The sequence below is a fragment of the Vulpes vulpes genome, chromosome 5, assembly GCF_048418805.1.
Source record: "Vulpes vulpes isolate BD-2025 chromosome 5, VulVul3, whole genome shotgun sequence".
Lineage (NCBI taxonomy): Eukaryota > Metazoa > Chordata > Mammalia > Carnivora > Canidae > Vulpes > Vulpes vulpes.
Genome location: NC_132784.1, coordinates 94,236,069 through 94,262,684, shown reverse-complemented (window position 1 = coordinate 94,262,684; position 26,616 = coordinate 94,236,069). Strand labels below are relative to the sequence as shown.

The 26,616-nt window shown below is 37.0% G+C and overlaps 1 protein-coding gene across 17 annotated transcripts in view; it reads right to left on the bottom strand.

The window, feature by feature from the left end:
* KCNT2 (potassium sodium-activated channel subfamily T member 2) overlaps positions 1-18,197 on the bottom strand; it is a 374,048-nt gene extending 355,851 nt beyond the window's left edge. For 5 of the 17 annotated variants that reach the window (XM_025991347.2, XM_072759469.1, XM_025991348.2 and 2 more), the window contains exon 1: positions 17,546-18,021. In XM_025991347.2, the coding sequence (XP_025847132.1) occupies positions 17,546-17,640 (95 nt within the window). In that variant the 5' untranslated portion in view covers positions 17,641-18,021. The other 12 variants (XR_012001790.1, XM_072759471.1, XM_072759473.1 and 9 more) reach the window with 7 other exon arrangements.
* Between the last annotated feature and the right edge of the window lie 8,419 nt (positions 18,198-26,616).

The window sequence follows — 26,616 nt, the reverse complement described above, 5'->3', positions numbered from 1 at the left end:
CCAGGCCACCCTCCACCTCTTCTTCTGGAGCCTGGCCCTCCTGCTGTCTCCCCTTAACCTCGCAAGACCTTCTGTGTCTTCTTCCATGATCTTCTGATAATGTGAGATATGCTCTTTTAGGTGAAGAATGACTTTTCAGTTAGGAGGCTGGTGTAGGCAAGTGTCCCATTACTCATAATCCTGATGGTTGATCTACTTGAAAATTTGAGGTAGGGACACCTGGGTGGCTCATCGGTTGAGCTTCTGCCTTTGGCTCAGGGCGTGATCCCAGGGTCCCGGGATCAAGTCCCACATCAGGCTCCCTGCATGGAGCCTGCTTCTCCCTCTGCCTGTGTCTCTGCCTCTCTCTCACTGTTTTTCTCATGAATAAATAAATAAAATCTTTTAAAAAATAATAAAATAAAATAAAATATGAGGTAAAACAAAGTTGCTGGTTCTAAATTAATATTTTAAGGTTACTTGCCAGTAAGGAAGATTTCACCTCAGCTACAGCATATATACATATTCCTTTCCTATCATCTACTACCCAGCGCTGAAAATACCAAAACTTCTTTAACACATACATAATTAAATGCTGATTTTGTTAAAAGATTTGCATTCTCAAAACTCATTAATCAACACGTCACAGGTGCAATTTAGAGTGACATAAAATTTTCTAAAAGACTCAGTTATGAGCTGACACAGTGTTTATTTATTACATTATGATTTCCATAAGGGAATTTGAGAACACTCACATGTTGAGTCATTCTGCTTATCAAGAGATTTGGGATACCTGCTGAAATTATTATTTCCTCTGAGAGCCACTCAGAAGTGAAGGAAAACAATCAAATGGCTTAAAAAGTATACTTTAAGTTAAAATTATACTTGGAATTGGAACTGTGGGTTCCCTACCTTATGATACCCATCATCTCATGCCCAACCTGCATCCCTCCTCACCTACTCACCAAAACACACACACACATACGCACATACACACACTTCTTCCAAAAACAAATCTGATTTTGTTCATTTATCTCAAAGCGACAGTTATTTCAAGGAAGCTGAGTTTGCCTCCAGTCTCAGAGGTTGAGTGAAACTGTTCTAAGCTATTCACCGTGGTCTTGTTACCCTTACAATGGTTTCATCTGGGCATGGCACAAAATCAATTCTGTTCAATAGCACACAAGACTAAATCTGTTGGGATGCCTCTGGCAAGAATTTTCTCACTTTAAATAAGGGCATAAGACAAGGACAATGCTTTTCTCCACCTCTGGACTTTGTCATTTTGCACCATACCTGGAACTAGAACAGCATTCAGGGACCAAGGGCGACCAGTGACAGAGATAGATAAAGTAGCACCTGTCAAGAGATGCCAAGAGGAAAATGGAAATATCCTGGGCTCTAAAGTCAACCCTGAAACTACTCTGATTCCAGAATTCTTGTTTTGTTGAGTATATGAATTATTAAGTTATCTTAGAGTGCTTTTCTATAATTTGCAGCTAAAAGAATCCATAGAGAATTTCTGCTATTTGTGTCAGGCATTTTAAGTTCTTTTTAGTTGAGTTTCTACCTATCAAGTGCACATGAGATTGCTTTACCTTTCCACATATGTTATGAAGAATGCAAAAACAATAAATTTTAAAAGGTCAAAATACAATATAGTGGTTTTATGTATACATATTATGTATACACAATACCTTCACATCATCGTTTTTCCTGTTTATTTGTCCTTCTTCTCTTTCTGAGATAAGTGAAGGCTAGGAACATCTGATTCTTTGCTTTTAGAATATTAGCACATAATACAACTCATGGTCAGGCCTTAACTATTGTTTGTTGGACTGAATTACATTTGACCAATGAAAGTGAACAAACTAAATCACACTTTTCTTGGATGTTTTGCAAGGCATACTTAGATACTATGTACTAGAAATGTTGCCTCCTAGAATTTATAATCCAAATAAATATTGAACTGTATTGAATGAGCACAGCAAACACTTTTTTCATATTTCTTCTCCTTTCAAAACATAGATATCCTTCAACCCAATTCATTCCCAAATTTGCTGATGATACTTCCAAAGTTTCCGATTGGTGGTTTTTGTTTGTTTGTTTGTTTTGTTTTTTTTTTGCCATCTTCATTCTCCCTGTTCTACCTCTTTTAGTCTACTAAAGTACCTTAATCTAATCTTTTTTTCTTCTGAACACTTCCACACCATTCCAAAAGAATAATCACCCTGAAGCTACAACTTAGACCATGCCACTTCCTTATTCAAAACCTTTCAACAATTTCCCAATCTACCAAAAAAAAAACTGAATTCCTTCACTTGCCAATATAAGTCTCCTACAGTCTTACTCCAAAACTATTAATATCCATTACTGATCCTCATGTGTCCTATATTGCTTCTCATTCAGACTACCTATCATGTGTTTTTCTAGAATATGCCCCGTGAAAGACCCACTGTCTTTTGTGCTAGCCATTACTACTCTATTTCTAAAAAAATGAATCCTAATATATAAAATTCACTTTCTCCTTAGAACTCTCCAAGAAGCTTCTCCAATACTTCCATAGTACTCCCTCTTGTACCATGCTCTAATTTATATAGTAGTTATCTTGTATGTCTTACCTGTCCAATACAACACAGCTCAAGGATACTGTGAGTGTGAGATCACATCATTCAAGTACTTCTCCTACATTGTCACACCTCAACGGTAGCAGGATTAAGTTCAACTGGAACACAATTTGGGATGCACAGAGGAGCTTCCCCTCACTTGATTATGTGAGTTTACTAAAAGAAGACATTACTTGGAACATGTTGCAAGGGGAATAGAATCAGCAAGTCAGAACAACTTTATAATGAACATTTTAATTAGTCCTTTTTAAAGCAAACATTTCATTATATTATTCTGTAAGTGATTAGAATTTGTCTCTCTCCTACCTCCCATGTAGTAGTAAAAGTATAAAGAGATGTATAACAAGCCTCTTTCTAGTACTGAAAAGGAATGACGTTAAATCAAAAGTAGTCATTCCATGTGACAAAAATAAGTAGGTAAGGATCTGACTTAGGAAACAGAATAATAATAGGAATATACCTGTCTTAGAATAATGTGCCTTCTATTCAAAGACCCAGAATATGCTTAGATAACTATCACTGATATATTTCACACAGGTTTTGATTCTTCAAGAAAATCATTCAATTAATATTAACACTGGAAAATTAAGCACACTGTAAACCACTAGAAGCACTGTTGCTCAATAAGAAAAAATATTTTACAAGATTTAAGACCAAATAAAAACCCTCCTTCTGTTCATTCCAATTATGTAAGTATTGCTACCACTACCTTAGTGAGCATGAGGTGAAGCTGATCTTTCACACCTCCATAAGCCCCTTGGACGATGGCACCACTGGCTGTCAGGCAGATGGATGGCTTTCACTGAGCTGCTCCTGACGCAAATTTCAGAATTCACTTTAATAGTCATTTGAAGTGTCACCATATGAATTATGGACTGAAGCACATTCTGCTTTGCCATTTCCAAAGGAAAGCTCCTCGTGAATATCAAACTAGATGTGGGAAAGGCATTTTCAAGCGGAATGATTTAAACTACCATACCTGGCTTTAGAATGAGCTTTAAAAACTACTTTGTTTCCATGAAGAAAAAAAATCTCAAATTTAAATGACCTCTATTTTTACTAAATGATATATGTATACAAGTAGTGCACATATATATTCACAGCTGTGACTCTTTTTTTCTTTTAAAAGTGCCTTCCTTATATTACAGAACCAAAATTCTGGAAGTCTTTGTGTATACCGCCATGTTAAATAAGTAAGAGGACTCAAAATGAATTGAAGATATGCCTTTTTCCCTAGAAGATTATTTGCTGTACCTGAAATAACATGAAAGTAATTGGAAAACAACATAAAAATAAGTCAACTATATTAAAGAGCCTGATTTGGAAATGTTTTTAGTAACTGTGGCTCTGTGTCCAGCGAGGGGTCCACTCATGAAAAAGGAGATGATATGGACAGGAAGAAACGTAAGACAGCCTAAGTTCATGGGATGATACGAGCAAAGAGCCGCAGCTATCAGCATGTGAGGTGAGGGGTGATTTCTATAAATAAATGCAGTGATTAAATTTCAAAAAGCAGTTCTGGAAGAATTAATCAAGGAATCAATTAATGAAGATCATTGAATACAGAACTCAGCAGCTTAAATTTCATATAATAAGCATTAGTGACATAGTGTAAGTTTTAAAACATGAATACATGCTAATACCACGTTCAAGAAGATTGTGATGAAGACAGAAGGGCCAAATGACAATCGAGTTGGAGATGGGAGATTATTAGAAGTGGGGTGCATAGAACAGACCCGGAACCAGGAAGCATGCTGGCAGGTGTTCTATTCATTTAAATAAAAAGAAGTGAAATCCATGGCACCTGGGTGGCTCAGTCAGTTAAGCATCTCCTTTCAGCTCAGGTCATGATCTCAGGGTCCTTGGATGGAGTCCCCCATGTCAGGCTCCCTGCTCAGCAGAGAGTCCGATTCTCCCTCTCTCTGCCCCTCCTACTTGAGCACTTGCTCTCTCTCTCTCTCCCTCTAATAAGTAAATAATTTATTTTTTTAAAAAAGGAGTGAAATCCTATCAAAAAATAAATGGAGATGATGAACTTAGGAAAGCAAGCTAAAAAAAAAAAAAAAAAAAAAAAACAGTATAAAACCACTGCAAAGTTTTGAAATGGAGAAGTCAGGGAGATCATAGTGAGAATGGTGGTAAGAGATAAGTTGAAAAAATATTTTTTTTAAAGATTTTATTTATTCATTCATGAGAGACACAGAGAGAGGCAGAGACACAGGCAGAGGGAGAAGCAGGCATCATACAGAGAGCCTGATGTGGGACTCGATCCAGGGTCCCCAGGATCACGCCCTGGGCTGCAGGCAGAGCCAAACCGCTGCACCACCAGGGCTGCCCTGGAAAAGTATTTTAGTTTGGGATTACTTTTATCAATTACGTAGCAACCAGAAGTCTGCTATATAATTATGTCCTTCAGGGATCCCTGGGTGGTGCAGCGTTTTAGCGCCTGCCTTTGGCCCAGGGTGCGATCCTGGAGACCTGGGATCGAATCCCACGTCGGGCTCCTGGTGCATGGAGCCTGCTTCTCCCTTTGCCTATGTCTCTGCCTCTCTCTCTCTCTCTCTCTCTCTCTGTGACTATCATAAATAAATAAAAATTTAAAAAGAAATTTTAAAAAAATATATAATTATGAATTATGTCCTTCATACATCTCTATGTATGTATATAGAAATACATAGAGCTACATAAATAAATTCAGGATACTTACAAAGTCTTAGTGGAATGTTAAATTCTGTGATATTTACTTTAAACGTTGTGTGAAAAGAAAATAAATTAATTAATCCAACGTGAGGAGGTGCGAATAACCACAATTCCGTCTTGTGTTTTGGATAGAATCTTTGTAGACTCTCCATAAATCAATCCGCATTCTAGCCTCTATTGGCAATGTTTACACCTCAAGTGCACAGTGAAGAATATAATTATTAATCAAAGCCACTTATATTTTTTTAAGTTTGGGAGGTTTTTTTAGTTAACTAAATCTAGTTTTGTGAATGTATTTATGTTTTTAAAACTATCATGAAATAGACCAAGTTTGGTTTTGATGCTTTCTCCATTTCCTTTATGTGAATCTTTTGATTGAAATTTAGTTTATGTACAATGTCATATTAGCTTCAGATGTACAACATAGTAATTCATCAATTTTATATGTTATGCAATGTTCATCATGATAAGTGTAGTTGCCATCTATCACCATACAACAGTATTGACTATATACTCCCTATACTGTACTTTTCATCCCTGTGATTTACTTAATTTATAATCCCTATAATCCGCTAATCCCTTTCACCTATTTCAACTGCCCTCCCAACCCCCTTCAGCAAAAACAAGGCTGCTCTATGTATGTGTTTCTATTTTTGTTTATTCTTTTTTGTTTTTGGTTTTTAGATGCCACATATAAGTGAAATCATATGGTATTTGTCTTTCTCTGTCTTATTTCACTTAGCATAATTACCCTCAAGGTCCATTCATATTGTCACAAATGGCAAGATTTTATTCTTTATGGCTGAGTAATATTACAGTTTATGAGTCTTTGTGAGTGTGTGTGTGTACGTATATGTAACATCTTTATCCATTTATCTACTGATGGACACTTAGGTTGTTTTTATATCTTGGCTACTGTAAATGAAGCTGCAATAAACATAGAGGTGCATATATCTTTTCCAATTAGTGTTTCATTTTCTTTGGGCAAATACCCAGTAGTGAAATTACTGGACTATATGGTATTTCTATTCTTAATTTGTTGAGGAACCTCCATACTGTTTTCCACAGTGGCTACACCAACAGTACATGAGGGTTCCCCTTTCTCTACATCCTTGCCAACATTTGTTATTTCTTGTCATTTTAATACTATTCATTCTGACTGATGTGAGGTGGTATGTCATTGTGGTTTTGCTTTGCATTTCCCCAACGATGAGTGATGTTGAGCATCTTTTCATGTGTCTGTTGGCCATCTGCATGTTTTCTTTGGAAAAATGTCTATAAAGGCCTTCTGCCCATGTTTAATTGGATAATTTTGATTTCTTTGGTATTAACTTATATGAGTTCTTTATATATTTTGGATATAAACCTCTTATTGGATATACCATTTGCAAATATCATCTCTCGTTCAGTAGGCTGCCTTTTCATCGTTGATGGTTTCCTTCACTATACAAACCTTTTCAGTTTGATGTACTCTATTTTTGCTTTTTTTCCCCCTTGCCTTAGGATACATATTCAGAAAAATGTTGCTAAAGCCAATGTTTAAGAGATTACTGCCTATTTTTTAGGAGTTTTATGGTTTCAGGTCTTACAGTTAGGTCTTTAATCCATTTTGAGTTTATTATTGTGTATGGTATAAGAGAGAGGCCCAGTTTCATTCTTTTCCACGTAGCTGTCCAGTTTTCCCGATATTTATTGAAGAGACTGTCTTTTCCCTGTTGTAGATCTTTGTCTCCTCTGTAGTAGATTAACTGACCATATACAAGTGGGTTTATTTCTGGGCCTTCTATCCTGTTCCATTGATCTATGTGTCTATTTTTGTGCCAGTACCATATTCTTTGATTACTATAGTTTCATAGTATGCCTTGAAATCTGAGATTGCAATACCTCCAGCTTTCTTCTTCTTTCTCAAAACTACTTTGGTTATGCAAGGTCTTTTATGGTTTCATTTAAATTTTAGGGTTATTGGTTCTAGTTCCATGAAAAACATTACTGGTATTTAATAGGGAGGGCACTAAATCTATAGCTTGCTTTGAGTAGTATATTAAAAAAAAAAAAAGTTTTTAAAGATACATGAAAGGCTCATAACCCATCAGTAATCACAAGTGTTCCCTTTTTTGTCCTACAAGATATAACTGAAATATACTTATGAATGTTCTGAAAATCTACTGCAAATGAATAATTCTTTCTAGTTATATCAGTACCTGACAGTGAGGATGTTACAAAGTCTCATGAAACTTGCTATTCTTTTATGATAGGAGAGTGAATGATACTGGACACTAACCAAGGATCCATGGGAGCAATTCCTTTCAATCTCAACACCAAGAATAGTTGTATTTCTCCCGAATTACTCGTTTATTTCTCATCTTATGCAACCAATCATATCTTCTTTCTTCTGGCTATTCTTGTGGCCCATCTCCAAGACCTATATAGAAACTCACAGAATTCATATTGTGTACCAACTCTGTACTTGATTTGGATTTTTTCCCCCTTATCTATTTTCTCTGCTGTATTTTCTATTTATTTTAAGCTATTGCTTATATTTATATGAGCCATTGCAAATTTTCTTTGGAATAGATGAAATTGATAGTTAGGACTAAGTGTTATGCTCAGTCAATAACTTCATATTACCCCTATTTAAATCTCACAGCATCTCTGCAAGAGAGTTTTCATTATCACTAGTAGAGTGGTTAAGAAAAATGAATTTCACCCAGGTACAAATACTTTGGAGAGTAGAGGTATAAGTAGGAAATTCCAAGGTTCTACTAAGGAACATAAAAAAAAAAAAAAAAAAACCCTAGTCATATCTACAGATAATTGTAGATTAACTAAAGTAGCAAAGAACTATGGGAAATGGATGACCTTAGCCAAAGCTTCCAAAGTGAACACTTGAAGAGTATTGTTAATATGATCTTTATGATGCCTTTTTGATTCATCTATGCCCTGAGTTTTGTTTAAACAAAGAAATAAAATCTGTTTTAGTTATTTTACTAATTTCCTACTTTAATCCACTCTCTCCAGACTGTCAAAAGAACAATGCTTTACATTTAAAGAAAAAAACACTTTTTTCTCCCAGAAAATATTATCAACTTTGAAAATTCCATAGCTTTTCTTTTCAGTTAATCATTGTAATATGGCCCAGAGGGATAGGGATGTTATGATTTTTTTCTACCTTTAAGAGCATTTACATTTTTGCATTTTGTCTGTTATTTAATAGCATTAAATCACATCTGTTTACATCATAAACATAGTTGATAAGAATAATAATTAGATTCTGGTTCTATCGTGATTATGTAACTTGGAACAAGCTATGAATTTCTGTACCTCAGATAATACATTATAAAAAAGGGGAAAAAATGACAGAACTCCTCAGAGTTGGTGTGAAGATTAAATGAAATAATACACGTAACAAGCGTAGAACAATGCGTGGCATACATTCAGCTCTTGATAAATGCAACCTGCCTTTAAAAGTACTAAGGCAGTATCATCCATTTTCACTTGATCTTCTGGATTTTCAGCAGAAAATAGGTGAAATGGCACATGAACCCTTGTGGAGAGATAGGCAAGAAAAAGAAACAAAATACTGAAAGCTTCCATTTATAATTCGCCAAAGTAGTCGCCGCATATTATGGCAGTGACTAGAGCCATTGCCATCATTCCTTACTGGTACTTGTGCAGCTTACTGATCACCCTCGCTGATTCCTAGGGGATCAAGTGGTATTTCAGTTTTTGACAGGCCCGAGACAACAGGCTGCCCATTATTAAACCACACATCTGGTCCTTGTTATTAATAACTGGTTGTTTGCAGTATGTGGACAATCTACAAGTTTTCCCACAGGGAGTCAAATGAGGTTGAAATGTGTTAATCCTCTTTTATCCCTATTCACACAGTGATTTACAAGATGGGCTAAGTGTGCCCCTGTAATAACAATTTATCTTTATGATTCTGTGCAAAGTCCAGTGCAAGAAAGCCAAGAACAAGTAGTCCTTTATTTCTTAGATTCACTGCTTTTGGGCTTTGAATGCAAAATCCATTTTTTAAATGTATTTACATACTATGAAAATTGGAAGTAATACAGCTCTGAGTTCAAGGAATGCAGGCACAGAGGGCATGATTTTCACTCTTTAAAGCCATGCTATAATTACAGGAGTGCAGAGTACTAAAGCACAGTTCCAAAGAGAAGCCCAGTGAACGCTCTAAACAGAAAAGGGTCAAAGAATTAGGGATTGCTGCCAGCCACAGCCCTCTACAGACCAGCCAAGCTTGACAGTCAGGGTTTCTGCTTCTGTTTAACTTTACTGCCTCTATTTGTCCAGGAAAAAAATATATATAAAGATAAACATGATCAATCCAAGACAAAATTGTGGAAAGAAATCTCACTGTCCTCAGTCCCCTTCCTTTAAGGATCCTTTTTTCCCACACTCAGGAATATTTTTCCCCTTTTATTTTCAAGCAACTAGGGCTTTCCAGGCTCTGATTCCCTTCCCAACTCCAAACCCATCTCTACTTCCCAGGTAAAGAAGACAAATAAATCTAATACCACTGGTGCACTGAATTAGTTTACATAAATGATTTATTTTTCCAAGTATATACAATGGTTCCTCTTTCCCTTGAATTATACTACATCTTAGATTCTCTTTAAGAGTCTGCTTGTTATAGTTATATCTAGTTACTATGGAATCAAGGTCAGAAACTTCTACTAATCTACTAGTCTGCTCCCAAATGATCAGATGCAAAGGATCCAATGCCATTTTCACAATATTTTCTTTGCCTTCACAGAGTCTGAGTTTTTATATTTCTGTTGCAAGCAAGCACATGGTCACTATCTACAAGAGGTCTATGCAAATCAGACATTTCTGGCCTTGCTTATCCATATGTACTCTACCTGGACAGTACATTCACTTACATCTCAATTTCTACAACTTCACACAACCACTTCTGAATTTATACTAAGGCTGAGATGTTATCAGCATTCTAGATGGCACCTTGTCTTCTCACTCTGTTCTCCAACTGATTTTCTCTTACATTACAAATTTATTGCTATCTGATGATTAAGATCCTTGTGAAAAGAATTCTTTTCTTTTCATGATCTATTAAAAAAATAAAAATACAAACCCATATCTAGTCAAGGACTGTCAAAAAGTAAAAGTAATTGTCTTTCTAGATTATTATCTACTATTTTGATTAATTTTAATTAGCAATAGAAACTCATAAAAGCATTAGTTTAAAAACATCTTGATCAAAGGTATTAAATATTGCTCACATGGGGTACCTGACTGCCTCAGTGGGAAGAGCATGCAACTCTTGATTTGGGATCATGAGTTTGAGCACTATGTTAGGTACAGAGCTTACACAAATAAACAAACAAACTTTAAAAAATAAATAAATATGGCTCACAAGAGGTCAAGGTAACTTAATTTCAAACTACAAATATATAAAGCAACTGGTTAGATTTCAATTAAAAAAATTTTTTGCTTCATTTTCTAAAAGTATCTTAGACAAGGAAGGTGCATTAGTAAAACAACACTGGCAATACATCAATATACTAATAAAAATAGACATACCACCAATGACAAAGCAATTTATGAACATATAGAACATTTTAATAAACAAGAATATGATTTGGAAAAGCCAATAAAAATACCATATCTGGGGATGCCTGGGTGGCTCAGTGGTTTAGCGCCTGCCTTCAGCACAGGGTGTGATCCTGGAGTCCCGGGATAGAGTCCCACATCGGGCTCCCTGCATGGAGGCTGCTTCTCCCTCTGCCTATGTCTCTGCCTCTCTCTCTCTATGTCTCTCATGAATAAATAAATAAAATCTAAAAAAAAAAATACCATATCCACTATTAACAACAAGAAAATAAAAGCAAGTATGCATTATGACTAAATATAGTTTAATTTTTATTTTGTACTGATAACGAAGATGAAAGCTGTTTGCCTTCATTTGTATTATTTCCTATACTACCTTCCAAATTTATTTCTGCAGAAGTTGAGATACTTTACTAAGAGAGAAGGGGAAAAGTGTGTTTGTTCATAATTTTGATAAAACAAGTTAGCTGAAATTATTTTCTTGTTCATCCATAAAAAAGTATGTTTTTGCACCCATCCTCAAGACTAACTTGCAGCTGCCATGGAGAAACTATTTGTAGAAAGTTTAATCTCCTTGGGGCGCAAGGGGGGTTCAGTCAGTTAAGCATCAGACTCTTGATTTCAGGTCATGTCATAATCTCAAGATCATGGGACAGAGCCCCACATCAGGCTCTATGCTGGGTATGGAGTCTGCTAAAGATTCTCTCTCTCCCCCTCCATCTGCCCCATGCTCCTTCCCTCTTGGAAGGAAGGAAGGAAGGAAGGAAGGAAAGAAAGAAAGAAAGAAAGAAAGAAAGAAAGAAAGAAAGAAAGAAAGAAGAAAGAGAGAAGAAAGAGAAAGAAAGAAAAAGAAAGAAAGAAAGAAAGAAAGAAAGAAAGAAAGAAAGAAAGAAAAGAAAGAGGGAGAAAGTTTAATATCCTCAAAATATCACATAACTTACTCAGAAAATGAATTTCTAGATTCCAACCTCCCTTATTCAAGACTTATCATATATAGAAGTGCTCTGAAAAGTTACGAGTGTAATACTCACAGAACAGGTATTACTAACACATTAGCATATACAGAAAGTGGATATACATATGAGAGTAGGTAAATGATCAAACTTTAAAAATAATTCTATGTAAGTAAATCAATCAATCAATAAATAAATTCAGTGTAATCTGAAAAGCCACATTTCAATTATAAGATCAGGTCAAAAGAAAGAAATCATACACATTTTTATATAAAATATTAATTGAATTCTTCTAACTATTGATAAACAGAAATTATTTAAAATGCATATTTCTCTGCATTTTGTGTATTATACTATATATATCTAAAGTTATTGTTTGCATCATTACCTATTTCAGTAGTAGGTAATTTTTTTAATTTCCTTATGGAGATTTCCTTTTTTTTTTTAAAGATTTTATTATTTATTCATGAGAGACACAGAGAGAGAGAGAGAGAGAGAGAGAGAGAGAGAGAAAGGCAGAGACACGGGCAGAGGGAGAAGCAGGCTCCCTGCAGGGACCCCATCTGGGACTCGATCTGGGGTCTCCAGGATCACGCCCTGGACTGAAAGTGGCGCTAAACCATTGAGCCACCAGGGCTGCCTGATTTCCTTTAATATAATAGACAGTGCTAAGAAATACAGCGTTATCTAGATTCTCTTAATAATAAATGCTTAAATCATTTTTATAGATTTTTGCATATGCAAAGTTGATTCCACTTATATAATTAAACAGCAGAAATAACATTTCATCCTTTTTACTATAACAAGATATTTTAAAAGTGTATTTAATGACTTGAACTTAAGTTTAGAATAAGTATTTTACATCAAATGGCTACTTTTCAAAATAATATATAATTTTATTAAGGAAGATAAAATTGGTAGATTATATAAATGTGCCATTCCAAATCCATTCTTCCAATTTTGTTTTATTATATAAATTAATACATTTGCATTGCAGATATCTAAAATCACACATACTCCAAAAGCTATCCAAACACTTTCACCATTTTATAAATCCCTCTTAAACTATTAATTCATTGGATTGCACTCCTTGTTCAAATCCTTTTATGTTTTCAATTACTACAATGCATTAGGTGACTTGCTTACATTACTATAAATGTCACCTATAAAATATGAAAGATAACACTTAAAATTACTGGAGTTGAAACAAATGACCGGATATTTGAAAACTGACTGGTGTTAATTAAATAAAAGCCCTACTCCTGTATGACTGCAACTACAAATTGTCCACTAGCAGTAATTTATCAACAGTCATGACAATTTATCCACATCAAGTTCACTATGTTCCAAACTTTAAAATTACTAAGTCATGATGAAGATGAGGAGGGCTTGTTCTGTCCTAAGGCATTTAGAAGATGAAATTGGGACGTCTGGGTGGCTCAGCAGTTGAGCATCTGCCTTTGGCTCAGGGTGTGATCCTGGGATCCAGGGATCGAGTCCCACATTGGGCTCCATGTGGGAAGCCTGCTTCTCCCTCTGCATGTGTCTCTGCCTCTCTCTTTCTCTCTGTGTCTCTCATGGATAAATAAAGAAAATCGTTTTTAAAAAGTTGAAATTTACCAATCGTTAACTGCAAGAGAACATTCTAAATCTTTATTGTTTCACCAATCATAGAAATATTAAAACAGTAAACAATAGATTTGAACGCTGCTGCAAATTCTACATTGTTACAGAATGGCTTCCATATAAAACCAGTTAAATTCAGTCTCTAGTCCTATTAGTTTTAATCATGGGTTATCTTTGAAGATACTAAGTATCCTAAATATTAGATTCAAAATATATCAAATACTTTGAGCCATCCCTAATATAGTGACTTCAGCTACTTTTTTATTTTCAAGCAATACTGACTATCCTAATCTACAAAGGGTATGTAATCTTCTTGGCAATCTTAAAATTGAAATTCTGCAAAAACATCATCATACATAAACAATGTCAATATTCAGGGGAGGGGAGCTTATCTCCAACTGTATCTGTGAACACCTCCTGACCCAGGACTGTTTCACATTCCTCCTTCTGTTCTTCCTAAAACCTAACTTAATAAGGCCCTGAGATGCAGCATGTAGTCAAAGATTAGCTGAATGGATAAATGACCATTAAGAAATATTTCATGAGCCACTTGAATTAGATTTTTGTGTTTTACTCAGGATGCCAAAGAAATAAATGTGAGTCATATGTGCAACAGATATCTCTAGGCATTAGCGGTTTTCTCATTTAGCAACTCTCAAAGTTATTTCATGGCCTCAGAAAACTAATGTTATTCGTGTGCTAAATGTGCAGTTATCTACAATACTATGTCTAACTCTGCTCCTTTATGTCCTACGCAGAAAAGGTTAACAGAATGCAAATCAGAGAGAGGTAGTCATGTAAGGATGACATTAATACATACACACAGTCTATACATATATGTGTCACATCTACATTACATGTGACCTTAAGCATGTGTGTTTCCCTACTAAAAGGTGGTACAGTATTAATTTAAGCGGACTATTCAAGGTTAGTTCACAGAAAATCTATAGTGTAGAAAATCTATAGTGTAGAAAATGCTCTTTTACCACACTCCTTCATACATCTACCATATGCTTTACTCATTTTCACATGCCAGTCAATCACACCCTACTAAGATTTAATTGAAAATTCTTAACCTGAAGAGCAAGGTAGAAAGTGTCTACTTTCCCATCAGTTGATTCCTCCATCATTTCTAGAATGTAACCCTGGATAGAGAAGATACCCAATCTTGGTTCAGATTCTCCCAGAAGCATATCTTGAGATAAGCACAGAAACAGCTGTTTATTTGGGAAATTGATATCAGAAAATACCAATAGGATGAGGGGAGAAGAAAGCCAATAAAGCTTTTAATATCAAACCAATTACATCTGTGGGCAACTGGTACTAGTCCCACTGGACACAGTTGTAGAACATGTTTCAGAATTATTCCAGCCAAGGAGTTAGAAAGCTAAGGTATTTATCTAACAATTTACTCAGTGGCACCTTTGGCTTGCTCCCCAAGACCTGGGGAGCCCCTGAGACTAGAGGGTAAGGAAGGGGATAGGAGCATGCCTACGCTTCAGGCAGAGCATATTCAGAGAAAATAGCCTAGAGAATATGGACAAAGCACTGAATTGATCTGTTAGTATAAACCATCTACCTATTCTTCTATGAAAGAGTGCTTTTTCTTCAGCTCCATAGGAATTGAGTCCATGATAACTGAGTCGAATTAGACTACTCAGACTCAGTTGCAAAGAGTTATTTGTGAGCATAATAAAGACAAAACCGATGACTTGACTTACTGCTTAATAATTCAGGATTCGGAAGAAAAGTAAAAGAAGAATTGAAAACTGCTAATGAGAAGTGAAGAAGGGAACTAACAATTAATGGGCACCTAAACTGTACTAGATGCTACAAAATGATTCTTACAAATTCAAACAAATTAAATGGAAAGAATTTAGGAGCTTCTTGAAGAATTGGAGTCACAAAGAACAGAACCCAAACATCATCTTTGCACTTGTAAGACATATTACCAGGATAAATATTTAATTTGCCAGAAACTTAGTTTCTTAGTTCCTAAAATTCATACATACACACATATACCCTTACAGACACACACATACACCATTAGCATAGCTAACATGAGAACAGCCAGTGCTTAGTGCTATTAGTTTTGTACCTTACACAAATAAGACTATTGAGTCTCATAATGGTTGAATGACTTGCCCAAGGTGACTCAGCCATTGAGGAAATAAGCACAGGATTGAAGGCTGACTCACTATTCATCCAAGGATCTTGTCTTCAAAGATGGACCAACAAATGGAGCCAAAATGAAATATTAAGTTTTCATGAAGTCACAAAGTCAAAAGGATGAACAATTTTTTAACATTTAATACCTCATTTTAATAGTAAATATGGCCTAGATTTTACATTAAACTTGGGCTAGCATAAACTTTCATTATAACAGATATTTTAACTGAATGTATAAAATGTTTTTTAACATAGCAGTGACTTACTTGGGTAGTATTCAACTAACCAAAATTCCTCGTTACTGAAATATATCTGTCAACGCCCTTAGAAAAATGAGGGGAACCTCATGAACAATTAATATCTTGCATACAATATTAAAAAACAAATATTATCACCACAAAGCCCAAAATATATCCTCTATGAATTCATCCATTTCTCACTTTCTACAGTGAGGATTCCTATTCTACATGATGATCCTAAGGTCCTGAAGTAACAAATATAGATTCAATCACTATGAACACAATGGTGCATTTGATAAGCCACTTAACCAGGCTTAATATGATTTATTTAAATGTCAACTAGCATGGCAATTTGTTTAAATATTCATTTCCTTATCTTCAGTCACCCAAAACACCTTACTTTCCCAGGATACTGGTAAACTGGCATTTGTTCTTTTAATTTTCAACAAATACATGTGTTTTGCCTTTAAAAAGAAGTTGCATTGAGATATTACCCTCTGAGAAACATCCATATCCCTTTAAATTACTAATATGAGACCAAAGAGGAAGTCCAAAATTGACACCCAACATAAAAGCCCCTGAGTGTAGGGACAGGAGGTGGTATTGGGAGCTAAAATGGTGAGGAAGAGAAGGAGAGTATTGGCCAGTGCCAAATGGGGAGGAGATTTTGAATAGGACCAATAATGGATCTTTTATGTAATTAAAATAGAACATTAATACCAAACTGAACTTCAAGGAAATATCTCAATTGAGTTGAGCCTAGTTAGTATACATAGGTTATTTAAAGACAAAAATATATGGCATGTGATACATGAAATGACTATTCCAGAAAATACTAAATTCAATGAAACATAAAATGTGCCTTTTAAGTAATGAATCAGATAGCCGGAGGAATTTCAGAACTTCGACTAGGCAAAGCAGTCATGCTACAGATAAAACACAGGAGCAATATTTTGCTAGTAATAAATACTCTAGTTTTGAAACTTAGTTCTAATCTTGTGACATGTATACTAGTTAGGTTAAAAATATATTAATTACAAAAACGTTGGGTCATGCTACACAAACACCACTACTAATCACAGTTACCTGTTCAAAGTGAGTATTTTCCGTTGACAACGTCATTTTGCCTAACTACCTGTTAACATATTCAAACCAATTGTCTATCAACTCCAACTGTTTGAAGAGCATAAAATTCCCAGTAGCAGGTGAACACCTTCACAAGACGACACTGACAAGCAGTTAAGTAAATAGGTGCAGGAGATTTTAAGTTTCTGATGTGCTTTTTCTACCAACTTGGATACGTTTGCAAATTTGAGGAGCAACCCCTAAAGGGGAAAAAATGAAAATTATATGGCACCGACACTGCGTGCCATTTGCATGTGCGGTACCCCTCGCAGCAGCCTTACACACACCCTAGGGAAGCGTAGACAGACAAAAGAGTATCAAATAAATGCAATGAATGCATTGCAAGGATAAGAAAGTGAAAAGGAAGAGCTCCTCGTCTGTGGCAGTTGCTCTATACAGTCAAAATGGAGAGACACATCCAAGAGTCCCTTCACTCCCTCCCCCAGGCTCTGGCTCCCTTTTTATTCTGCTCTTTCCCCCCGGGAGCGGCATCTGTGCCAGCTGGACTGCCAGAGCAAGCCTGCCCCGCACCACTCACCTGTCGTCGTTCTGCCATCCTTGGTCCCCCAGCAGCAGATCCCGAAATCGGTACCTGGGAGGCAGAGGGGGCACTTCGCTCTCCAAATCAACCATCCTTCCTCAAAGAGTGGGAAACATAAAAACGACGGATGGAGGAGGGCGAGAGAAAGGAAATTCTGCAGAGTGGGGGGGGGGGAGGACTAACAAGAAGCGGGGGCCCCCTGGGGGTCGGGGAAGGGGAGGGGGCCTGGGCGGGGGAGGGGGCGGCTCGGAGCCGGAAGCTGAGGCTGAAAGGGGGCTCCTCCTCTCTCCAGAGGGTGTGATGGGGATGATGCAAACCGAGCCCAGGAGCAAAAGTCTGGCTCTGACAAGAATCTACGCTGCCAAGGAACCGCCCCCAGGCTCGGCACCGCCTCTGGTCCCCAGGACTCGGGGGAGGCGGGAATGCAAAAGTTACTTCGCGGGAGAGGGAAAAAAAAAAAAAAAAAAAAAAAAAAGCCGGACACGCGCGGTACCTCGAAAGAGGGGAGGGGGCGCGCGCGGCGCGCTGGGAGGCGCTTTCCTGCGAGGCGGCTGGAGGAGCCTCCTCCGGGGGCAGCCCCGGCAGCGGGTCCCCGCGCGGGCGCGGGCGCGGGCGCGAGCGGGCCGCGGGCTGGGTCCCCGCCGGAGCCTTCGCAGCTGCCGCCGGGGGCCGAGCCAATGAGACTCCCCCTCATTAGCATAACACGTGACGGCACGGAGGCGCCTTGGGACAACCAATGGGGGCGAGCCTAATTAGCGGGTTCCCGGGCTCCAGACCCTTCCCCGAGGCGGGGGCCGCGTGCGGTCGGGGTCGGGGCGTCCCCGGGCCCCGCGCGCCCTCGCGGCGCTCGCCCTCCGCCTGGGCAGCGCGGTGGGAGGTGCGCGGTCGTGGAGGGGGAATCCCCGCTCCCAGCCTCAGGAAAACCCCCGGGCTTTTTCCCCCACAGTCTGAAAGGAAGGAAGGTGTTTTCCCGGATTCTGGAAAAGAATGAAGGGGCTGAAGAGAAGCACGCAGGGGATGGCTGGGAGAGCACCCCAAGGGCGGGAGGACTGTGCACTAGCGGCGTCAATCAAACTGCTGCTGCTGCTTCGCGTAGCGCTGTGGGCTCCCGGGCTGCACGGCCTCAGCCTCCGGAATCCCCCTCTTAGAGGCCCCCCGCCGGGGGAGCAGTGAACCCCGGAGTCCACAGGGGGGTTTTCAGGATCAGCTGCTGCTCATGGGAACCTCGCTGGACGAGCCCTAGTTCTGTGTGCGCGTCCTGTCTTCTGCCGAGCTCTGATTTCCTCGGGGTGAACCGCAGGCGCTGTGGGTACTTAACCACCTGCGAGGCCCTGGGCCTGGAGACACAGACTTTACCCCCCACCCCGTGTCCCCCATGCCCTCGGGAACCTCATACTTTGCTTAGAGTTGAAGTGATCCCTAAATCGAGACACAGTAATCAAACAGCAAATAAGAAGATTTGGAAATCCCTGGGAGGTAACAGAGTTATTCAAGGAGGGGTCAGGGAGGACGTTGACAGTGAACCAGACCTTCTATATTCGTTTGCAACGTGTTTCAGGTAAGGAAAGAAAGCAGTGAAGCCAGCAGAGAGCATAGTGAAGAGTAGGAGCAAAGTGACTTGGGAAAAAAAAAAAAAAGAAATGTTGGGTTTATTCAGGAGACACGGATTAAATTTTGGTATGGTTATTTCTCGGTGAGGTTACATAGTGGAGGGCTTAGACACAAAGTTGGAAATGCAAGAAGAAATCAGCAAAAGGATAATATCATATAAAGTAGGATGAGTACCTAAACTTGAAGAATCACAGTGGAAATTAAGTAGTCATACCCTATGTCTCAATCTTCAAAATCCAACCTGTCTCAAATGGCTTATCCTTTATTAGATTTCCCGATTCTTCCAGCTAATGATGATGCCTTTCTTCCTTTGAACGCTTCACACCTTTGTGATACTTTGCTTTTTAGTATTTATTATATTCTGGTATGCTTCCCTGCCTGTTGCCTATCTTTCTAACACAGTACCTTCAAAATCACAAAATCTCAGCAAATCTGTGTTGAGATGCATTAAAGGCTTTAAACCTAGAAAATGAATAATTGTCTCACATTTGCTATAGCTCCAGCATTATCTATCTGTTTGACTTTCTTTGGTATGAACTTTAGCAACCACTTTGCCAAATGAGTTATATCACTACATTGTTAATGGGGGGAGGGGGTATGGGCAGAAAATACCTGGTTTATATTTTGGAGCTTATCATCTGCCATTAGGATAAGTCTATGAAGTTTAATTTTTTTAATATTCCAGGTAAATATTTTTTTATTATAATATTCTGCCTTCATGCATCTGGGATAAAATTAAGTAGTTAATATCACTAACAGACTCCAAAAAAAGGCACTAAGAAAGAAAATAATTAGCTATTGAGTGTTAGATTCCTGAGAAGCTGGAGGTTAGAGAATAAAGCAACAACATTTTACTTTTAAAAAAGCTATACACCCTTATTTTATTGCTACAGTCTTAATTATCTGGCCCCCAAGTGTCCAGGTAACATTTTAAGAGGAAGTAAATGCATTAAAAAGAAAAAGAAATTTAAAGAAATAGTAAAAACCTGCTCAGCTAGCAGTGTCATAGCCCAGCTGTTAAGGATACAAATGGCACAAAGTATCCTGATGCACTAAGCCAAACCAGTTGGAGACCACTGCATTAATGATACACTGATGTTCTGTGTGCCTTCACATTGTCAAAGTGAAGAATCTTACACTTTAAATTAAAGAAAATTCTGAAAATAATGCAATATAAAAATACTATCCTGACATTCTTGAAATAAAACAATATTTGGGCACTAAAATTCATAGTTGAAAGATCCTTTTGCTCTCCTTTATATTTTCTTTTCATTTTTCTTTAAGCATACTTTTTAATTTTTGTCATTAATTCTGACTTTTAGTTCTCCCACCCGTCTTTCTACACTATTATTCTTTTTTTTTCATGTCATGTCATATCATTTCCTGCTGTTAAAATATATTTTTCTTTCTCACTCTTTTTATCTTGGTTTCCTTTTTTCACTGTGCTCCTTTAATATCCCATGTCATAGACTCTTTTTCTCTCTGTATGTATGAAAGCTTTCATTCTACCGTAACGTGACATTCAATTTTTAGAAACAATTTTAAATGTGGTTCTGTACATCACAATTTTGCACTTACTCAATGGTGTTCTTAAGCCCCTTAATCAACATCTCGTGTAAATCAGAGCAATAGACTAGTTTGGTCCCACACTAACATAAGAGTACTCACCAAAAATCTTCTAATTTATTATGCTGATGGAGCAGAAAGTATCAAGAATAAGGATTAGGAAGAAGACTGATTCTTTAGATTTTCTTCTAAAGAACACTTTTGAGACTATCTTCTAGTTTCTTCCCTTTTTTAATAGGAAAAAATTATATTTTTAAATTTTTTATTTCTAGTACTTTGATTATACTAATATTTAAATAAAAAAGATTCATTCCATGAGTGAAGAATTATTTTATTAACAAAAAAAGATTTTTTGATAATTATCTTGTGAATAATGAACATAGTTAGAATCATAGAATATGAGGGGTTTTTTTTACCTATAACTGAAAAGTATGTGCATATAACAAATACCATTTTATGACAAAATTTCAAACTATCAGTGATTATGTCTACCTACCCTGTAAAAGCTATTTGAAAATGAATTTTAAAAAGAAAAAAGTAACTTTCTATATGTTAGGCTACCCACTTCATAGATGCTTCATCTGTGGAGGCAGAAAAAGGCAGCATATTCCACATCTATCCTTTTTTTTTTTAATATTTTATTTATTTATTCATGAGAGATACAGAGGGAGAGAGAGAGAGGCAGAGACACAGGCAGAAGGAGAAGCATGCTTCATGCAGGGAGCATGACGTGGGACTCGATCCCGGGTCTCCAGGATCACACCCTAGGCTGAAGGCAGCACTAAACTGCTGAGCCACCCGGGCTGCCCTCCACATCTATTCTGATAGCATCATTTAACTATATAACAACATTTCAATGTGAAGAAGACATTTGTTCACTTATTTTTTAATAAATATTTATTAAGTAGTTACTATGATTTGAACTTCTCATGGTCTAAAGGATAAGAAGAGAAAGAGTACATGTGGGAGGACAGACCATCCAATGGCCACACAAGAATGTGATAGGTCACTCTAGTAATTAGCACTTCCTCCTCTGTTACTAAGGAGCACATAGAGACATCTAATTCTGACTTTGGAAAATCAGAGAAGGCTCCCTGGAGGAGCTGACATCTATACTGAAGAATGAAAAAAATGAGTGAGTGTGTAAGGGGGAAGCAGAAGCAGTGGCAAATATACAGGTACAAACAATTAACATAGGAAAGAAATGACAGGAGCACCTGGCTGTCTCCATCAGAAGAGCATGTGACTCTTGATGGGAGGGCGGGGGAGAGGGGCATGAGTTCAAGCCCCGGGTTAGGTGAGAGATTACTTAAAAATAAACAACCAAACTTAAAAAAAAAAAAAAAAGCAATGGCAAAATCTAGCAAGTACAAAAGTATCATGTAGTTCCAGCTCAGGCTGGGTACCTACATGAGGAGGGAGCAAAAAGGGAGAGACAAAAATCAGCAGGAAGATTGGCAACCGCTTACTAAGACCCACAACTGGAGGGGGCTTGCATACCATGCCGACAAAGTGTGGGTTTTAACTGAACACAGTGATGAATCTTTTGAGGATTTTAAGTGGGTAAATGGCAAGGATCACATGGTAGCTGTGTATATAATTGATTGGCAAGGAGGACAAGAATGGAAGAAAGGAGACCATTTATGAGTATACAGTATTTCAGGTGAGCTTTCCAGTTGTCTGAAATGAGGCAATGGTTACAATGCAGATGGAAAGTAGAGGACAGATCTATAGGAAATTAAGAAGACAGTATTGACAGGACTTGATAATTGAGAGACTGTGAAAGTTAATGGAGAATGAAGAATCAATGATACAAGTAGTACTGTTGGGTGAGGTGGGAATACAAAATAGGTTTGAGTGAACAAATTATTACACTTTGAGCCATCGGCAAAAGGTTAAATGGAGAAGTCAAGAAAGTTTGGATATATGAGTCTTAATACCAGGAGCAAATTTTTGTCCAGAGATACCATATTAGAGTACATCGATATAGAGGTGGCTGTTAGAATAGAGGAAGGATAAATACACCTGGCCCTTAGTACTGTGAGCAGAGTCATGCGGAGATAGAGCCCATAAAGGTACCCAGGGAGAAGGGATGGATTTGCGAGATGGGCACAAAGCCAGAGGGAATTCAGTTTCTACGGCCAGACTATAGAAACATGTGTTTCTCTATTTTCTTGATTAGTTTTATTCTGTGACCCTTGATTCAAGCTCAAATAGATTCTTGTCTACAGGAAGAAAAATGTAACAAAGCCTGTCCTATATTCAAAGCATGTCCAGCTACATGAGCAGAATCATTTTTATTTCAGTAACATTGGAAAGAAGAAGCAGTAGAGAGAAAATGAAAAGGCAAAATACCATACTCAAGTCACAAATTTCACCTGAAAAAAAGCACAGGTAAGTTGTATAGGCGAAGGCCACTGGGAGACTTCACGAGAAGCTATTCCAATACTTAACATTATTTGCCCAATACTTTTCTGGGGTTTTTTGTCATTCTAAAAATAAAACTTGGCTGAGAGGTAAAATATGTATGCAAACCTTACAATGGAAACCCGTCAGGAGACAGGTGAAATTGTTATATTAACAGTAATATCCTCTGTGAACTTCCTCCTTGCTCCCTTCCCTCTTGTCATAGCTCCCTCCAAATGCACATCTTACTCAGCATCATTCTTAACAGTAACCCATATTTCCATTTATCTGCTTCTAAACCCTCTTCCCTAGACCAAATTTTTGGTGGGAGAACATAGAGCCAGAAGGAGAACTATTTAGTGCCCAATGTGCTTCAGTAACTTTGAAGCATGTTCTACAGTAATCCAGGAATAACACCCACATTATTCTTCAACAAACAAAACATATATATTTTTGGTGAGGAAAAAATCTCCAGCAGCTTTGGAGAACTCCAGTTTTTGTCTTGGATCCTTATGCTGGCAGAGTCCCAAATCCTCCTTATGATAGATTAGCAGAGGTACCTTGTTCATGATCATCCCTCTGCCCTAAGCTTTGTCATCCCCTAGCCTGCTAAAGCAAGGAATGACAACTACCTCTGTGCCTTTTTTCACAGTTGTCAACCAGTGGATGACTATCTAGTGAGGGAATGAGAAGCTACATGTATGAATGGATGAGGTCAAAGCTTTGTCAAGCAACAGAGCTTGAAATATTAGAAAGGTAACAGCTACAGTGTGAGTAACTATTGTGTGTCATATATTAGGTCAGGACCTTTACAGCAATTCTGGAAATTAAATTACATTGTCCAAATTTAAAACAGGCTGAGATGCTATCACCCAGCTACAAGGTGCCAGGCCAAGATTCAAAAGCTTGATTTTGTGATTTCTAAGTGCATACTCTTCCCAATATAGCTGAGAGAGAAGGTTTATGGTCCATACTAGCAGATATTTATGTTTACCTTTTAGTAATCTGAATTACGAAATAGAATTATAAAATTGCCCTATTAATTCTCTGCTGATCCACTTTGCCCCAACCTCAGTTACCTTCTATTCCACCTGAGAAATTTGGCATCATTTGTTTTTCCTGATTCTCTTCCCCCCTTGCCACAACTGCCTCATAACGTCTTTATCATATCATCAGAGAAGACTTCCCTCATCACCCAACATAAAGATGACACCTAGTCACTCTCTGTTATAGCGAACTCTTATATCACTAAATTCAATAATGCTTTAAAATATTAACAATAACTAATTTTATTGTTTATTCCTCTGCTTTATTTTTTCCTTGCTTCTCCATTTCCAACATTATGTAAGCTCCATAAAGGCAAAGACGTTGTTCTTGCCAGCATGAGGAGTAGTGCCTAGTGTAGTAATATGAGCTTGAAAACAAAAAGCTGAGTGATAAAAAACAAGACAGGAAAGTAAGGAAGGGTTTAAAGAAAAAGAAAAGGAGGGGGAAATGGATTTGTTCAAGTAATTACCTAGATGTTTCCATTCCAATCTGGGAAAATTGCATTGTGCTTTTAAACATTGTTTTTAAATGATTGTAGATGTATGCGTGTGCACATGTCACACAAAAAACTAAGTAAGTCATGCAGATTTAAGAAGCATTTATCAGAGCCTTACATTGAGGTGTAATAGATTCTTTCTCATCCAGGGTTTGATTTGAGAAATACAGTAATGTGTTCATGAAGGAAAAAAACATATAGAGTATGGTTGTAGTAATTGAAATGGTTTTACTTTCATTGAAATATTTTCATTACTCTTTATTGAATCCTCTGATTTAGAAATTTAATTTGTAAAGTGGAAAACTTGAGGTGATTTCTGTATTATTTCTATAATACATCAACAACTTATAAAATTACTATTTGTTCATTCCAGTACTTAAAATAACCCTGGACTCTTTAATTTAAAATGTATAATAATTGGATGGTATTTTATATCAATGACTAGATATTCTTCTCATTTTGAAGATGATTAAACAGAAGTAGAAGAAAGGAAAATAAATCACTCAGCAGCCATTTCAGTATAAATGACATAGAAGTCTAATTTTCCTGATTATTATGCAATGCCCCTAGACCACAAACTAACAGTAGTTTTCATTGCAAATAACATGATAGTGTAAATATGGTACGTAACAGCAAGTCAAAAATAATTAGAAAACTCTCAGTTTTTTGATTCACAACAGCATTAGAGATATTGAGGTAGCTGGTATGTATGAATACATAAGATACTTGACATTTACATAATTTATATGTATTATAAATATTAACTATATTACCTTTATATACCAAATTTGGATTTTTATTTATTTTCTTATGGCTCCACTTCAAAATATTAAATGGTGGCTTTGTGTTCATTACCATCTTGATTTGTATATTTTGAGTGTTCAAATTATTTTAAAAAATGAGTGTTTACTATACATTTTAGTATTATACACAAATAGGAATGAAATTTTTATTTTTTTATTTTTTATTTTTTTATTTTTTGGAATGAAATTTTTTAAAGTGCAAATACTGATACTAATGAAAAGATGTTGGATAGTCATACTTAGGGATTGAAAAAAAAAAAGAGTGGAAATTGAGAGGTGTGGCTGTAAGCAGCAGCTGTTTAGCTCACTTGAACTTTCTATTTCCAGTCTTCAGAAAAAAACAAAATTAAAGATATCTCATTGAAGAGGTTGGCATGTAAGGGTGATATATTATTTGTGATTTCACCTTTTTTAGCTTTCTGAGATTGGACTACTTTATTTGACATGTTGCATGGAAAGTAATGAGCTAACATGTATTTCATTTTCAGTGAAAATGCTGCCTTTTCACCCTTAGATAGCTCCAACCTGAAGGGTACAAAAGTTGTATCCTATCTTTTACACACACACACACAAATAAAGTCTTAGTAAATCCTTTGCTGCAATTAGGCCCTGAATTCCAGAAGGGGTTTTAGGTTTGACCTAAAACCTACCTTTCTCTTTGCCTCCCCTCACACCTGGCCCCATTGTTTCCCAATCCATCCTACCAACTACCTGAAAGGCAGTATTCTTTGCCATCAAATATACAACATCTGAATCTAGCTAGACTGCTTGGATTTAGATCCTAACACTGGCATTTATTAGCTGCTTGACCTTGAGTAATTTATTCACTGTGCTTCAGTTTCCCTTCCAACATAATGGAATAATTAGAGTGCTTATTTTTGGGGTTCAAGTCCATAAATACATCTAAATATTTTAGAATGGTGTTCACCACATAATTTGTCATTTTTATTATGTATGTTTTTCAAAATGAAGGCATCCACACATTTAGAAGTCTTTTTCTTAATATAAACTCATCTTTGCTGTTTAGCAACTAATGAATTTAATGATGCTTTTCAAATTTCACACAACTGGTTGAACAGCTTTGATTACCTTTTAAGAGATAAACTAAAGTATGTATCCTCAGAGCAATTGAAACAACA